Source organism: Motacilla alba, chromosome 3 (assembly GCF_015832195.1).
Source record: "Motacilla alba alba isolate MOTALB_02 chromosome 3, Motacilla_alba_V1.0_pri, whole genome shotgun sequence".
Lineage (NCBI taxonomy): Eukaryota > Metazoa > Chordata > Aves > Passeriformes > Motacillidae > Motacilla > Motacilla alba.
In genome coordinates, this window is record NC_052018.1 from 55,477,126 (window position 1) to 55,489,658 (window position 12,533).

The window sequence follows — 12,533 nt, forward strand, 5'->3', positions numbered from 1 at the left end:
CCTAAAGGTGAGAAAATGTTAGGCACATGATCTCTTAGGCGCTTTCAGGAAAAGAACTAAGAGTGTCGTACTGGCAAGATGGTTCTTTCTTCATTCAGGTACTGAAACTCCTGGAAGTTGAAGTCAAACTCGTCGTCATAAGCAAGCAGCTTCTGCTCCTCGCCATTGTGGAAGTGGCGCATCCTGATAGCTCTGCCAGCAAGGTGAGCATGGAGAAGTACTGCAAACACTTGAATCCCAGCAGGTCTCTCAGCGCCCAGAGCCTGGCCAAGAGAAACCAACACCATCAGCATTCCCAAATGCAAAGTAATGCAATGTAATGCCATCTACAAACAGAGTGAAAATACATTCATTAATGCATTTTGAATTCACTCAGTTTACTGAAAAATGCAATCTGGAGCAAAACCAGAACTTTAAATGAAATTCAGGGTTTATGTATAAAAAAGGCTAGGGTTTTTTCTATGATTATTTTTTTATAACAAAAACATGTTTTTACTCCTAACGCACACATTTTTTAAAATGAAAATCAACTGGACTGCAAATAATTCTCAATAATTTTAAGACTTTCAAGGGAATCGTACTAAAACCTGCACATTATTTTGGTACAAATGGCTGACACTAATGAATGTGGATGTTTATTGTGAAAATGAATTTCTGTGCAGTTATGAATGATGCCAAGAGATACACTTTAAATTGAGAGGCTGTAGTTGTAACATCCTTTACTTTCCATCTTCAAGTGAACCAGTAGGGAAATACTGTAAGTTTACATCTAAAAGTTTTTTTCCAGGTCAAAAACATTTGCAAATTAACTTTTCCAAATTGACACAAATCTGACATCACTCCCATTGTAGCTGACATCTACTGATCTAAACTTTATGTTGAGTATGCTCAACTTTAATTCTTCTTCAGAGCTCAAGGTAGAAATAATCTGTCATCACAATACTTTTCAAGAACAGCCCTACGGTAAGAAGCCTCATGATAATGGATTACTCAAGAGTTTTAAGGCTGAAAATGCCAGGACAATACACAACATTTAAGACCACCAAGAACAAATCTAAATTTTGTATCTAATTTAGCCTTCATTGTCAACCATGTTATTAATTCAACCTTTCCCTATAGATGACAAAGTATATGAGAATCTCCCATTATACAGTTGCCACAGATTTTAGACAATGCTTCCATTGCCTGCAAAGATATTTAAGTTATCTTAATGAAACCAAGAACTTAATAAACGCAAAACTCCTTCAGGTCTTCAGTTCCTGTGGCTGGTGTAAGAATACCTTTCAGGCTTTCGTTTCATCATTAGAAGTCTTTTGCACATGCCTAGGTCTAAATTAGTCTAAACTAGGTCTAATTAGGTCTAAACTTTTTTCTAGGCTAGGTACTCTGAGTTATTAATAGCTTTGGCATGAAAAGCAGTGTATGCTTACATATTGAACACAAAATAAAAACATTGCAAGCCCTGTGCCATCCATTATTACTCAAATAAATAAAGCAGCCTGAGTAGTGAGCATGCCAAGTACCCAGTTCAAAAAGACAACATTTTGGAGGACAATATGTACCACCAGATGCCTTTGCTCACATCTTTTAACTGTAACTATCAGTCTTCCAAGAAGTTCAAGTGACTTTTCCAATTATTTCCATGAATGAAAACCAGTGGATTCAGGCAAGGGACATACCTCTTCCAGACATTCCAGTGTGCAGTGACCCTCTGACACAAATTCAGGCATGCCCGGTGGGATATTGTGGAAGAGGCTAACCCAAAGACCAGCTTCAATAACCCCAGCATCGTATTTCCTCAAAACTGGAGTATAAATTAGCCTCAAACCAGAGTTATCTATCAAGCCTGCAACAAAAGAACACACTTAGCCATGGCTAAAAATCAGGTTTTTAAAGAGAAAAGAACCAAACCATATTGCTTCATGTTTTTCATGCTATGTCGTAAGTTTTCTACATGAAAATCAAGTAATCAATCTCAATATTATGGAAATGAGTGAAACCATATGCAGGAAGTGGTTTTTCCTCTTTAAAATTTTCAATTTCATGTGGATACATGTTGTCTTCTAGTTGAGAAGTTTGTCTATTTCTTCATCTTGAGTTCTACCATTAATTATATTTTCCCTTTGCTTTGGATTGCCTGTTACATTACGGACTACCTGAGATGAAAAAATACATCCCTTTTACAATCTCTCCAATTAAGAGAGTGTCAATTAAACATGAAAATTGCCTTACTAAATCCCAGACTTGTAGACAATACCCCCACCTTGAGTGAAGTAGACAAGAGAATTACAGAGTACTTTAATGTTTCTCTGACTCGAGGACTAATCTTGATTTCAAAAACTGGTTTAAAGAACCAAAGCCTGCTGTTTGGAGGCTGTGTTTTGAAGAGTCAAAATAACACAAATCTATTTTGTTCACCCACATATGTTTAGCCATATTTTTGTTTGTGCAGCTATTGATAATTTATGTTGCCTTTATCAACTAAAAGCTTAGAATACTTGCCTTCTTTTAGTCATTTTTATTTGTAAAGATAGACACAAAAAATGATTAATATGAGTTTGCACAGGAAGTAAATTCTGTTAGTTCATCTGTTCATCTCTGTATTTTTGAATAGTAACTGAAATAATTTCAATTTTGAAAATAAAAACATGCAAAAAGTATCAAATATCTCAGAGAAGGTAAGATGCTTCCTGGTGACCTATATTAGTCTTCAGAAAAACAAAACAGACATAGCAGTGCCTGAAGCCAAATTTTACATCAATATGATATCAGCAGTCTATTTTAAGATAAACAAATGGCAGAGGGACAGAGTAGAGACTGTTACACAGTCACAAAAATACCTAAGATGGAGTAGTGCACATAATTATTAAGGAACAAAGGATATGAACTGTGCATAGCCAATTAAGAATGGTAATCAGCCATGAGACCTTCTGCAACATACAAATCACATTTAAGGTGATACATTGTGTCCCACAACATCCCAACTTTAGCATTTGGGAACCCCTACTCACTCCCTTCCTGGAGAAATTTGTACCACCTCATAAACCTGACTTCTTTCTTTTGGTATTTCTGGTTCAGAAATTGTTAGATGTTGTTAATGTCTAAATGTCAGACACTCTTCTGTATGACATAACACTGGTATGTCAGAGTTTCTGATAAACAATCTCTAAAGAGGCCACCTTTCAAATGAGAAATGAATGCTAAGGACTACAAAACCAGAAACAGTGAAACCCATCCATGTTAAAGTAAAAAATGTTTCAACTCCTCCTAATTGGGAGCCAAAAGCCACTACCAATCTGAGTCACTTAGGAAAACATTACCCCAGGTCACAATGTGAGGCAAACAGTGCAGCATTTCACCACAGGACCCAAACTGGGAAAATGCAGGTGCCAAAACACACAAATGAAGGTGACCCAGTGGCAGGTTTGCTGTTGTGTCAGGAGAACTCATTTGTCCCCACCTGAAGCAGATGGAGCACCCAGGTCTGCTCTCTTGCACTCCTGGCACAATCTTACACTGTGTATTTTGCCAGGGAGGAGGAGAAGCATGACCTGGATTACAAACACTCTGCTCTGCTTGTGCTGTCTGAATTTTCCCAGGTCTTTTGGGACTGTCCCAGCAAGGCACAATTGTTCCTACTGCTTAAAAGGAAACAAAACATTACCAGTTTCCCAGTTTTTTGTATGTGCCAGTTCAGCTAAACCAAGACTATCATACAGCACAGTCAATTAAAATGATGGATTAAGGAACACAACCAAATCAAAGAGACAAACCAAAGGGACACAGTTTTTCATCATGTGACTTCCTGGACTTTCATGCAACATTTGATCAAATGCATACAATATCAAGGATGCAAATGAAGTTTATTGTATCCCACATGCTTAAAGCACAGAATCTGTCGCTAAATTAAAAAAAAAACAAACTTAATTTAAAAGATGAAGATGTCAAATGACAGTAAGGCAGAGTGCCATAGCCCACATTGCAAATTTTATTTTAACACATGGGGGTGTAAAGAAAGGCCAGTATACTATGATGCATTGGATTTTACTCAATTCACATGTAGCAACCACCACAATATTCTCAGGTATAGTAGGTTAGTAATCTTCTGTTTCAGAACAAAATAGTATCTTTCCCATAGGCATCTTCAAAGTTCTCCTGATTTTCCTGAGATTTTTTGTTTCTTCCTTTTACTTCTTCTAAATATAAATTAAATTCAGGAAGAACAATTTAAAAACACTATTGTAAATTAAAAGCTTATCTTTTAAGATAAACTGATTTTACCCAGTGAATGGCCTAGACACCTGAGTCTATACTTCTACTGCATAAACTATCCCTGTTCAGGTAGATGTAGATCTAAAATAATACAGCAAAAATAAAAAAAAATCAATGGCAGTGGGAAAAACACTGTGCACCAGGAACTATTGATCAGGAAAAAAATAACCTTCAGCTTTTTATTTGCTCTGCTTGCCATGCAGTGCAGGGATGAGCACTTGTGTGTAGTACATTTTCCAGTCTGGCATGCTTTAAAGCCTGTGAGGCTACAAACCTTCTGTCTCTGATGGATTGTCATAATGCACCTCCATAAGGACAAACAGAGGGTCGGCTGCTGTGCCGATGGATAAGCCAACATGAGGAGGGTAGGTGAAGCCCTGGAAACCAATACACACACAAATCAATACAGAATTAAGGTATTTTTTGCCATAGTTAAGAGTTAATTTCTCTTTGTATGTACATTGACTCCTTCTTGCAATGATATCATCATACTAATGATGAAATTTACAAATATAACTTCTTTTACAGCTTTCTGAACATGGCATTGTAATAAAATATACCTACTCTGTGCTCAATAAACTTAATAACTATGTCAATATAAAATAGTAGATCTAATGCTTCCCAGTGGACAAGGCTCTGGGCAAACTAGTCTAATTTCACCTCTGACCCTGCTTTGAGTAGGAGGCTGGATTAGAGACTTCCTGAGGTCCTTTCCAACCTGCATTATCCTGTGATCTTATGATTATTTATTCTGTATTTATTTGAGCAGAAAAGGAAAATTCCATTTTAAACTTATAAACATTGCATCATCAAGCACTTAGTCTGACAATAAAACCCTTATGAAGAAGTGAATCAACATTTTAAATGTTCCCAGCTTCTAAAAGCAGGAATTTCCAGGGAATACTGAGGTTGCATGTAATTAACCTGCTTTTTGTGCACAAGCAACTGTATTCTAAGTAAAATTATTTGAAGAATAAAGGTGATCTTTATGGCTGTGTTTCCACTAGGAAGCCGATAAAGAAGTAGCTCTGCATGGTGAAACAGCTTGTGCTGGACCCACTGCCCCCAAATGATGCTCCTCTGGACAAGCTCTGGTCATGTCCCATTTATTGCAAAAGGTGCTGGGTTCACCCCTGCATGTTTATTTTAACTTCATCCCAGAGAAGCCTCTGCAAATTCTCAAACCACTCATGATGATAAACAAAGCTTTGTAAATGGGGATAACTGGGAGATTCACTTCAAAAGCTCACTCCTGATTCAGCCCAAAATACCAGTATCTGCTAAGTGAGCTCATTTACCAAATTCACTTTAATTGGAAATAATTTGCGCCATTTTATAGTATATAGCTAACATTTTAATATGCAATTTGACATTCTAACTTTCTGAAATGTGCCATTTGAGATTTCAGCTTTCTGATACTTGATAGACATTAATGAATTAATTGTAGCATATATATAAATTACTATCACCTTTATTCTACATAAGGGTAAGCTAAACTTACTGAAATGGGTACTTGGGCAAACTAGAATGTAACCCAGATCTGTCAGATTCCTCTCTACAGATCTTTAACAGCAGGATCATTCTTGCAAAAACTTCCATAGGGCTTGTCAAATTATAACTTATTTATATGAGTTTTTAATTTCACTTAGATTAAGACAGTTAAAAGTACAAATACTAGGTCAGAGCATAGCTGATGGCAAAAATGCACAAAGCATGCACCAGGGATAATGCTCCTAGTGGATTCAACATCTTTTGATGGGTCCATGTAACAACTCTTGCTTCTTCACACTGCAGGATTTGCAAATGGTTTTGGACTGCAGGCTGGCAAACGAAGGTTCCAGAAAGCATCATCACCACAGTCCCTCTCTGTGCCCAAACCATCATTTGGGTGTAAAGAGCTGGGATTCTTTTGGTAGTCATGCTGTGTTATGTCAGCTGAAAGCATTAACTTTAATGCAGCCTAAATTAACATGAAATAAGCTGCGAACAGCCTGGGGTGAGCATGGCATCACAGCCTGTATTTTCAGTAGATATGCCCCATAGATATGTAAAATGGACCTAATGCTGGCCCTGCACTGACACAGGATCTCTCCTTCACTGAAATGATGCTTCTTTGGACAGGAAGGAAACTTCAGAATGATATGCCTGGATGGGGCAACAGTGAAACCAGGTCCTGGTGAGGCACCAAATTCCTGTAAAACTTCATTTGGAGAGTTGTGCCTCTGTGTCTTTTATGAAGCCACCTACAGACACTGCTTTTCTTTCTGTCATTATCCACAGGTAGCAGATACTGGTCAGTGCTGGAGGCACTGTATTTCCATGTCAGATGAGACAAGCTGATACAGCAAGAGATTTCCAAAGCTATCCTTCTCCCCTAAGGCATCAACTCCCTCTCTGCTATTTTCATTATTTTGTGTTGTCACTCAGGATGACCACTGCACTACATACTTGGAAGGCCAAGAGGAGGTTGAGGACTTATTGCTGAGGCATTTAGGGACTGTGATCCCATACCCTCAAAAACAGACAGGTTAAGTAATCACTAATATACTAGGAAGAAATTTCATGATGATACACACCCTCAAAAGCCCCACTGATGAACCATGCTAGACAGACATTCATCCTACCTCTCCTCCAATGGCCCAAGCAAAAATGACCGTCTCACATGTAAGAAAAGAGTCTGGCATGTTGGGGTGGTAACACTCATGCCCATAGTCCAGAACACTGTCATTCAAATTGCTGCTGCACTGGTACAGGAGGATATGGTGCACCAGGTTCTCATGGCCTTTCTGGATCAATGGCTTAACCTGTCAATAGCAAAATTAAGAGGAATAAAAAAAAAGAAAACATATCTCAATGTGACTATTTCAACGCAGGTATTAATACAGGACTAAAAATTCTATGGCACTTTCATTTTGAAAGAGGAGACATGATGTTAGATTGTACTTAGTTTGAGATGTAACCCCAGCACTCTGCAAACTCAAGGAGTGAAGTTTCCAAAATTTTCATTTTGCCCAAGTGTATCTATGAGGGTCAGGAAAAGCATTCAGCATCTGGACAAAACCTCTGTTACAATCTTACTTGTTCTCTCTTCTGCCATCCTAGTCTTGCGCTGTCACTTTTCTTTCTCCCTGCCCAATCTTGTTCAGCCACATTCCAGCAGGAGGGGGGATATAAACCAGCTTGTTCTGCTGAACCAGCTTGGTGTCTGAACTACTCAGAGGTTTTCATCCCTGTTTCTGCCTCATTTGTACTATTTCAAATTACTGCTGCCCATAAATTCTGTATATCTAGGATGAGCCTAGAGGTATACCCCACATTCCTCAGCAGCTCAAAATGGACTTTAAAATTTTTTTGACATCTACAAGAAATTAGAATTTTTTTTTTTTAATCTGCTCAGTTGTAAAGACTTTATTAATATGAAGTCATTCTTGAGAGGTTGGGTGCTCCAGCCTGTTTATGGCAGTGATGAGCTGGAGGGCTCTCAGTGGCGCTCCGGTGCCCTCAGTATAATTACACCACAGAATTTCTGTATAGGCAAAAATTATTTAATTTCCATGTAACTGTTCACTCCCTGTTTGGATGGGTGATGTTAAATCATCTCTGTCAGAGATGATGTCCCTGGGGCAAATACGAATACTTCTGAAAATAATTATTTTGCATTTCAGAATGATCATATTCCACAAAATATCAGCATATAGAGGACAGTATTAAAATGAAAGGAGTTTTCCCCTTGCTTTTCCTTTCAAAGATTTCATCCCAGTCTATCATATCTACCTTCAAGTTCAATAAGATAAAGATTAATATTTTCACAAGAAAAGTAAAGCTTTGACAGTGCAACTCTTAAGATGAAGGGTGCCATGCAGTATTGCATTTCAGTATTTATTAAGAAAGAGAAGGTTACTTCAAAGAAGTATATATGAAAGAATATATATGCATCCTAAATTTGCATCCATTTCATTTTGCAGGCACATTCATGTGCTGCTGGAGGACAGGAACAGGGTAAGCAGGAGGAGTTTATTACATTATTAAAATACTGTCAACACAATTTCTCTCTCTGCATTTTGTTCAAACCGCTACATCAGTTACAGAAGAGGAAGGGCAGGAGGCAGCACCCAGAGCCTGTGTGCATCAAGGCCACCCTTGCTGATATGAATCTGCAAAGTACATTGGAGTTGGGCTCTTGGAGAGGTTAAGATGTTGCTGAGTGTCTGCATGTCCACCAAAGAAGAGCACAACCCACTTCACTGCACTTAGAAATCAGTGGAAGGATGCCAATTGATTCAGATGCACCAAAGTTTTATTCTGGAGGGAAGACTGAAATACTCCATAGGGGATCATCTGTACTGTTCTCAGTAATCCCTGTTTCAGTTAGCATTACCACCATTGTGAATTACTGCACTGTGGAAGTAAAAGGTATTTTTGAAGAAGATGAGTTAGTTTTTCCATGAAATAAGAATGGATTCCCCAATATGTCAAACTGAATGACAAAGATTCAGAAATCCATTCCAGCTTGATGTTGCTTCTTCCCTCTTTCCATCACACACCTGCATATTTATCAAGCACTGCAGAGCCCAAACACAGTCATAACATGGCAGCTTACACACTAAATACCAGAATGTGCCTCTAGATTTTTGGAGCTCTGCATACTGTATATGTTAGTCTAGAAAATGGTTGCGGGAATATTATCCCTCTATCTACCAAGAAAAAAAGAGAACTTTAGTCCCAACATGTGATAGTTCTGCCTGCTGCTACAAGATCCCAGCACCTGCTGTGCATACAATCACTACTTCAAAACCAGCTTCCCCTCAAAACAATGGGACATCGCCAAAATTAGAAACTCACATCCTGTCATTGGTTTTTAGTGTCAGTTACCTAAACAATTACAGCACTTGAAAGCAGCTTTGTTCGGTTTTCTTTAGTGAAGAAAAACAAAAACTAGAACAAATCCTTACACATCTTTCCAATGGATCTTGGTGGAAAACTTATATTCCTCAGATGCAGAAATTAATAGTGAAGAGCAGCAGTGAAGTTATCCTTTTCACACATTCTTACTACAACCTAGTTAAAGAGAAGTTTCTTTTCCCCCTTTTAAATATAATATAAATAAGAAAGAAAGAAAAAATATTAGAGAGGTCAAAATTCTATTTTAAAAAATCTTAGGAAAATCTCATTAATCCTGCATTGTTCCAAAATGCATGGAAATATTTTAATGGCTAGCTCCTTAAAGCTCACAGCATTTCTGCTAAATGAAACAAGAAAAGGAAGAAGACCAGAGCTCTTAGACACTTCTCTGATCTGAAGAATAACTAACTGTATTTGCATACTAGGATAACTTCAGCAGAAAAGAAAATCAAAAAATACAATCCCATACTCCACTGTATTGTATAACTGGAGCAGGGGTTTCAATATGTCATTCTACATCCCAGCTGAGTGCTGCCCTATTTACTCAGCTATTGGTCATTTTAGCTTATAGAATAGATTGATTATTTAGGCTGCCTCATACTTCCTCTCTGACTTTCCACAAAGTACCTCAATATAGATAACTTTTTTCCAAGACAGAAAGAAATTCCAAAATCTCATTTTTTTCCTCAAATAAACAAAATCTTATTTTCTAGTCAGCCTTACAAGTAATGATGAACAACAACTGAGTTTGTCAAATAAGGGGCCAAATTCAGGAAATCATAAATGCATTCAGAAGTGCACATAAGTAGTCCTGGGTGTAAAATTAATTGCTAAAGTAGGTATCTTTAATTAAGTACTCAGATCAGGGTGGCCAGTTTACCAGAGTACTCGTAGCCTCAATGAATGATAACACAATTTTCAGAGCTCTACTTTTCTGGTCTCCAGTCACCACAGGAGACCAGCTCTGAAGAGTTACCAGGACCGTTTTGTTAATTTGTGCAGCTTTTAGGATACTTATGGAAAGAAAATAATTTGAAGTGGCACACTAGCGCCACTTCAGGAGTCAAATACACACAAAATAAGTGATAAAAACAGGCATGGTACATAATGTTCATTAAACTCCGCAGATTTAAGTCAACAGCTAATTTTTATTTGGATTCTTATTTATACACAGCCTTGTTTGCTCTCTTACTACAAGGGGACTCTAAAACAACACTTGGAGCCAAGCAGTAAGATAAACAATAACTGAGTAATTTAGATGAGATGTAGTGAAAATGGGAATCCACCTTTCATTTTCCTTAATTATGAAGAAACCTGTGACTTTGAAATGCATTTCCTTCCTCTGTCCTTGCCACTTCCTACCAACCTCTTGTTAGCTAAAGAAGTAAAGAAAGAAATTGAAAGGAGATTAAAAGGGAATAGGCAGACAACTACCTATCTGTTCCATTTTACCTCATGCTTTGAGGATCATCTGTGGAATTTTCACTGTTGCTGACATGCAAGGAAGACCCAGCTGTCAGGGTTCATCTCTTTGCCGTGCTGTTAATAAGCCTGCAGAGATACTGCACCACTGGGCACCTCAGTGACTTCTGCCCCTGCAGGCAAAGTGCATTTTCTGCTTGACATTTCCTAACTGCCAGAGGCATGGAGAACAAAAGCCCTACATCCACTTTACATCAAAATGCCCAAAGTGTTTGGGATTGCAAAAACATAAGTGCATGCAACAAGGCACAACCTCTCCTGTTTTTCATGAAACCTGCAGGAAGAAGATCATGATTTATTATTCATGATCATTTGCTTTCTGCTTCTTTCTCTCCACCCTTCTTGAAAGCTTGGCCAAAAAGTCTTTCAAACTGAGCATTTGACATACATGAACCACAGTTCCACTAACAGAGGTAAAAAATAATAGATGTACTATAAACCACCCACACTTCGAATCAGGGCTCCGAGGGAAGGAGGTATTTAAAATATATCATATTCAAATGCAAGGGAAAAGTACTGCCTTCTGCAACCAAAAGTATAGTTTACAGTCATGGTTCTTGGTTTGTACTCATCAGGCAGGCTGAGAGGTTTTACAGAGGTAAAACAAAGGTAATCATGATACTGAATGTCAGGACTTGTGAAAATGCTGACTTTCAAAAAATACAAAATAAAAAAATTTCTAGTCATTATAATGTTAAGCCAGATGACACGTGTGCTGTTCACCTCTCATTTTACCAGAAGCCTCCTTTTAGTCAACAGGCTGACATCACATGAAAAATGAAAATGTTTGTATCTGCCAGGTCTGGCTCACTCATCCTAATTTTTTCTTCCTCTCTTCTCTGTTTCCTATTATCACTTTATCTATTGCTCAGTCTGAACCTTGTCATGTGTTTTGGGGTTTTTTCCTTATAAAAGAAACCAAAATTTTAACATAACAGTGCCTTGCATCTCAAGCTGATGATAAGCAGGGTCAAGATACTAATGTGTGATGTATTGAACAGGAGGAAAATGCAAGCAGTCCAAGTGGTCCAAGAAGTTAAATTTCCTACAAGTTAAAAACATCTCCAGAAACCTGGAAGTCTTTCTTGCTTATTCCTGTTTTTCTACCTTTTTATTTGCTCTGATTTCTTTGATGGTAATAAACACCAAATAAATAAAGATTTGTTCTTTATGCCTGCTTGTGCAAATGATGCAAGTTATTCAAATATATCCATTGTCTCACCACAGTGTCCCTATTTAGAAAATACGGCCCACCGAATGTCAGAAAACAAAAACCTGACTTTATTTTTATATATGGAAATAACAACAGGTTTCTGATCTACTTGCAGCAATGTTTCTACACTAGAGTGTCAAAGAAAATAATGATTTTTTTTTTCTGGCTCAAACAGCTAATTTGAAATTGATCTTACATTTTAAAGACATGGTGGTATGATATATTGCCATGTAAATCATTCTGAATAAGGCCTTACACAACATCTCACGTAGGCAGACAGTGGTGACACAGGGAAGAAAATGCAATTCTTTAGTCTCAAAATGGAGAGTAAAAATTTGATTTTTATGCTAGCACTACTACATCTAGAAGAGTTTCTAGTCTGTGGTTGGTTAATTCATTTACATGAATTAACTTTAAATTTGTTAAATTAAATTTAATATTAATTAAATTTTGCTCTGATTAACTCAGAGCAAAAAGTGATGGCAGTGAAACTGAGTACTGGCTGAGTTCACTTAAAAATTTTTGCAAAAGACCAAGTTATAGGGTATCTGCTTCCTGTACTCCTCATCAGGAAGAGCTATTACATGCTCACTGATTACATTGGTCTTTGTACTTCTTTTGAAAATGTGTAACAAGCATATTTATTGAAAATTATCTGACTTAG

At 37.5% G+C, this 12,533-nt stretch overlaps 1 protein-coding gene across 2 annotated transcripts in view; it reads right to left on the reverse strand.

The window, feature by feature from the left end:
• The window catches only part of MOXD1 (monooxygenase DBH like 1), a 50,029-nt gene that overhangs the window by 10,209 nt on the left and 27,287 nt on the right, over nt 1–12,533 (reverse strand). For both annotated transcript variants that reach the window (XM_038133812.1, XM_038133809.1), the window contains exons 5-8: nt 6,897–7,076; nt 4,547–4,649; nt 1,680–1,846; nt 72–263 (exon numbers count right to left, since the gene is read on the reverse strand). In XM_038133812.1, coding sequence (XP_037989740.1) covers nt 72–263; nt 1,680–1,846; nt 4,547–4,649; nt 6,897–7,076 — 642 coding nt within the window. The remainder of the gene's footprint in view (nt 1–71; nt 264–1,679; nt 1,847–4,546; nt 4,650–6,896; nt 7,077–12,533) is intronic.